Here is a 5,049-nt window from a genome sequence, read left to right as displayed (position 1 = left end):
CGGTTAGAAATCTTTATTAAAATATGCTTCCAGTTTAGCATTCTGCCTTATTATTATTTTTCATTTTCCTATTATTTCTCCACGTGCGGTTAACACAACCCCACTATTTACTGACTTATATATATATATATATATATATATTTAATTCCAAGAGAATTAGAGGCTGTGAATCCAATCAACTAAGGGATAATATCTATCCAATATAATGCTGGTAGAATACCCAATTATTAATACATAAGTGTTTTTTCATTGCATGGCAATTACACTACTGAATGTAATAAATGGATGAGGATAAAAGTTGTTTTACCCTTAATTTATACAGCAATAAGAAAATGGAGGGGATCAAGAGGTGGTATTCATCAACTTTTAGACATTATATTATGTCTATTTATTTATTTAAAAAAAAAACCATTATAACAATATACGTACATGTATAACATATGCTTTACATATATAATATATAAAAATACCAGTAATTATTAAAATATGTAACGTAGAGCATAGGAAGTAGAATAGTATTTTACAGCTGTTTCAGCCAAGAGGTCACAGTACCCCACTTTACTTTCATCCCTTCAGTGAACTGAAGTATTTGGTAGATAAGATTAAGGTACTCGGCTGTGCCTCTGGACTTTGTCAGAGAATTTAGAAAGTTCATAAGGTTAAGTTATAAATATAAATACATACATATAATATATATATATATACACACACATACATACATACACACACACGTACTGGCATTAGGAAGGGCATCCAGCCGTAGAAACCTTGCCAAAACAGACATGGAGCCTGAACAACCCTTCAGCTGGTCAGCTCCTGTCAAACTGCCCAACCCATATATAAGGAGAGAGAAAGATAGTAAAATGTGGTACAGGAGGACAGCCAAAGAAAACAAGGGAAAATATACAGTGGATATGGTGTCTCTCACTCCTCATTAGTTATCAACCAAAAGTCATCACAATTTTGACCCACAGAGATACATATACATAGATACACACTCTCATATGCACATATTGATGTTCACGAATCAAATCATGTAACAGAAACTCGTCAAAAAATTTTACTGAAATTAACTCTTCTACAAATCTCCTTGCTTGTGTTGTCTAATGATCTACTCTACTCCATTTCAGTACCTTGCTCCTGAGGTCTTGCGGAAACAACCATATGACAGAACTGTTGACTGGTGGTGCTTAGGAGCTGTTCTCTACGAAATGTTGTTTGGATTGGTAAATAACAACCATAATTTATATTCTTGTGTAACTTTTCTGTAAGAGCTCTTCATGGTAGTTTTCGTTAGATGCATTCTAAATGTGAGTAGCCAGGGAGCTTCTGTACAACCAGAGACGGTTTGCTACCCCATTCACCTTCCGTTGTTCTCTCACACTTTAGCTCCCCCCACCATTTCCTAGCATCTAGCTGATTCTACCCCCTAAGGAATTGTAGGTCTTACAAGCTGCATGGCAACCTCACGAGTGCCAAAAGCGTGTAAAAAAAAGCACTTGGTATACTCCATGAAGTACTTGGTATTAGGAAGGGTAGGAGCTGTAGAAACCATACCACAGCAGGCACTGAAGCATAGTAAAGTCCTTGAGCACATTGAACCCTGTCAAACTGTCCAACCCATGCCAACATGGACATCAAATGAGGATGATGATGGTTTTTGACTTGAAGCCTTATGAGTGGGGAAAAGTCTCTCAAAGACATTCCTGAACTACATTCTGTATTTTCCCTTATACTCACCTTCTTAAACCTCAAGAGCATGCACTGGCATGCCACCACCACCATCTTCATCTCCCATCCATCTACTCTCACCGTCCCTTGCATAATGTGGGGTAGCTATGTACCTCTCTATAACAAAACACCTTTGATTGTTCCTTCTATCATACTTTAGCCTTCGACATAAAGACACCTCCTCCTCTCTCAACTGCACTCTCACTCAGTCGAGTGGGCTTTTTCCTTGTCCCTTTCCTTTATTTTGTCTTGTAAATTACTTGGTGACCCCACTGGTGCTGTTTCTACATAAAAACCACTCGGTTCATTCTGTAAAGTGGTTGGTGTTAGGAAGGACGTAACATCCAGCTGCAGGCACCGTGCCAAAGTTGACATTTGGGCCTGATACAGCTCTGCAGCTCATTGGACCCAGTCCAACCACCCAACCCATACCAGAATGGAAAACAGACATCAAATGATGAAGGACAGTTGACACCTACTGCCCCCCCCCCATCCTTTACCTATTTTATATTTGTTTGTTTTACCTGATTGTTTATCTTCTCGTTTACAGCCACCTTTTTACAGTCGAGACACAGCAGAGATGTACGACAACATTCTTCATCAGCCCCTACGGATACGTAACAATATCTCTCAGTCTGCCAGATCTATATTAGAAGGAGTAAGTTTCAAACCCCTTTTTGTTTTAATTTAATTTTATTCTAATATTTTAATTGGCACGAGTGTGTCTGTGTGGTAAGTAGCTTGCGACGATTTGGCAGAAACGTTAGCACGCCGGACGAAATGCTTAGCAGTATTTCGTCTGCCGCTACGTTCTGAGTTCAAATTCTGCCGAGGTCGACTTTGCCTTTCATCCTTTCATGGTCGATTAAATAAATACCAGTTACACACTGGGGTCGACATAATCGACTTAATCCGTTTGTCTGTCCTTGTTTGTCCCCTCTGTGTGTAGCCCCTTGTGAGCAGTAAAGAAATAAGAAGCTTGCTTCCCAACCACACGGTTCTTGGTTCAGTCCCACTGTGTGGCACCTTGGGCAAGTGTCTTCTACTATAACCTTGTGCCAACAAGAGCCTTGTGAATGGATTTGGTAGACAGAAACTGAAAGAAGCTTGTCATACATATATATATATATCTTTATGTGTGTGTGTTTTTGTGTCAGGCTAGGCAAAATGCTTAGCGGCATTTAATCTGTCTTTACGAGATCTGATCAATAAGTATCCAGACTGTTGCCATGGTAACAAAGCTAAAGCATGCAGAATGAAGCCGTGTGGCACAGATTGACCTTGGATTCTGCTGTGCATGTGTACTAAGTTTTAATGTTCTACCTCACTTCCACTGTTTACAGCAGTGCTTGGAAGGAACGTGTGTAGTGTATTATCGGCACATTGACTGTAATAGAGAAAGTTGTCATGGTGATACCTGATCAGAGGCCTACGCAAAGTTGCAGAAAGTGTATGGAGGGGATTGTATGAGCTGCACGAAGGTGTACAAGTGGTTCCTGACATATCTGAGATGGCCGAAAAAATGTCAATAATGACAAACATTCTGGGAGACTTGCAATCAGCAGAACCAAGAAAAATGTCGCAGATGTGTATGCAGCTGTGAGGGGGAATCATCAAATCACCATCCATGAGTTATCAGAGGATGTGCAGATTAGTTATGGCTCAGTTCACTCCATTATCACTGAAGATTTGGGTATAAGATGCATGTCTGCTAAGTTGGGCCAAAACTGCTTTCAGCTGACCAAAAAGACGCTCGGGTCTCAGTTGTACAAGATCTCGTTGATTGTATCGAGAACGATGAAAACTTTGGAAATTTTGCATAGGCCTCTGAGCAGGTATCGCCAAGCTTTTGGCAAAATTTGATGCAGATTCTTTGCTCAACTTTTTCTGTCATGGTCAGGGCGATACACACGTTACTTCCAAGAACTTCTGTAAACATCAGAAGTGAGCTAGAATGTTAAAACTTAGCACACATGCACAGAATAGTTCAAGGTCAGTCTGTGCCAAGTGGCTTCACTCTTCATGCTTTAGCTTTGTTACTATGGCAACGGTCCGGATACTTATTGATCAGACCACATATATTCTGAGTTCAAATTCTACTGAAGTCAATTTTGCCTTTCGTCTTTGCTGGGTTGATGTACTCAACATACTCCAACCCCTGAAATTGCTGGCATTGTGCCAAAATTTGAAAGCAATATTGTTGTTATTGTTATTAAGGTGGCAAGTTAGCAGAATCGTTAGCACACCAGGCAAAACGTTCTGAGTTCAAATTCTGCCGAGGTTTCCTTTACTCTGCATCCTTTCAGGATCGATAAAATAAGTACCAGTTGCATACTGGGGTGGGGTCAATATAACTGCATTGCCAACCCCCTGAAATTGCTGGTCTTGTGCCAAAATTTACAAATGTGATAGAATTTTTTTTTTAATTCCTAATTACAGCAATCATTTTTTTTTCTTTTTTTCTGCTTCTCATTTTTTGTATCGTGTTTGCAAGATTCTTTATGAGAATTTGTGTGTTGAAACAAATTTTGTTGTGTCTGGGGAGAGTCATATTGCTTTAATATATCTAACAGTTAATATAAAATATTTTTAATATATTTTGCAGTTACTTCAAAAAGAGAAAGAAAACAGGCTTGGCGCCAAAAAAGATTTCCAGGAAATCAAAAGCCAGAATTTCTTTGCTGATATCAGATGGAATGATTTATACTCAAAATGTATAGACCCACCTTATAACCCAAATGTGGTAAGCTATTTTCTTGTTGCTGTTGTAAATGTTTATGGATACTTAGGCATAGATGTGGCAGTGTGGTTAAGAAGTTTGCTTCCCAGCCACATGGTTCCAAGTTCAGTCCCAGTGTGGCAATTTAGGCAAATGTCTTGTACTATATATAGCCTTGGGTTGAGTAAAACTTTGTGAGTGGGTTTGGTAGACAGAAACTGGTTGGTACGTAAAAAGCACCATCCGAAAGTGGTTGATACCAGTACCCCCTGACTGGCTCCCGTGCCGGTGGCACGTGAAAAGCACGATCCGAATGTGTTGATGCCAGTGCCCCATGACTGGCCCCTGTGTCAGTGGCACATAAAACGCACACACTACACTCTCAGGGTGGTTGGCCTTAGGAAGGGCATCCAGATTCAGACTGGAGCTTGGTGCAGCTGCTGGCTCTCCAGACCTCAGTCAAACCATCCAACCCATGCCAGCACGGAAAATGGACGTTAAACGATGATGATATATATATATATATATATATATACAATTAAACCTTGGGAGAGGCATTATGCCAGTAATAAACACATGCACTGGTTCAGTCCTTTATT

The 5,049-nt window shown here is 39.9% G+C and overlaps 1 protein-coding gene across 1 annotated transcript in view; it reads left to right on the top strand.

Moving 5' to 3' along the window:
* LOC106869056 (serine/threonine-protein kinase Sgk1) overlaps positions 1-5,049 on the top strand; it is a 21,678-nt gene that overhangs the window by 12,012 nt on the left and 4,617 nt on the right. Inside the window, exons 9-11 of the mRNA XM_014914566.2 lie at positions 1,131-1,226; positions 2,282-2,389; positions 4,337-4,474. Of these exons, the coding sequence (XP_014770052.2) occupies positions 1,131-1,226; positions 2,282-2,389; positions 4,337-4,474 (342 nt within the window). The remainder of the gene's footprint in view (positions 1-1,130; positions 1,227-2,281; positions 2,390-4,336; positions 4,475-5,049) is intronic.

Source organism: Octopus bimaculoides, chromosome 23, assembly GCF_001194135.2.
Source record: "Octopus bimaculoides isolate UCB-OBI-ISO-001 chromosome 23, ASM119413v2, whole genome shotgun sequence".
Taxonomy (NCBI): Eukaryota; Metazoa; Mollusca; class Cephalopoda; order Octopoda; family Octopodidae; genus Octopus; species Octopus bimaculoides.
The sequence above is the reverse complement of the archived record's forward strand: the minus strand, read 5'-3'. Positions and strand labels throughout refer to the sequence as shown.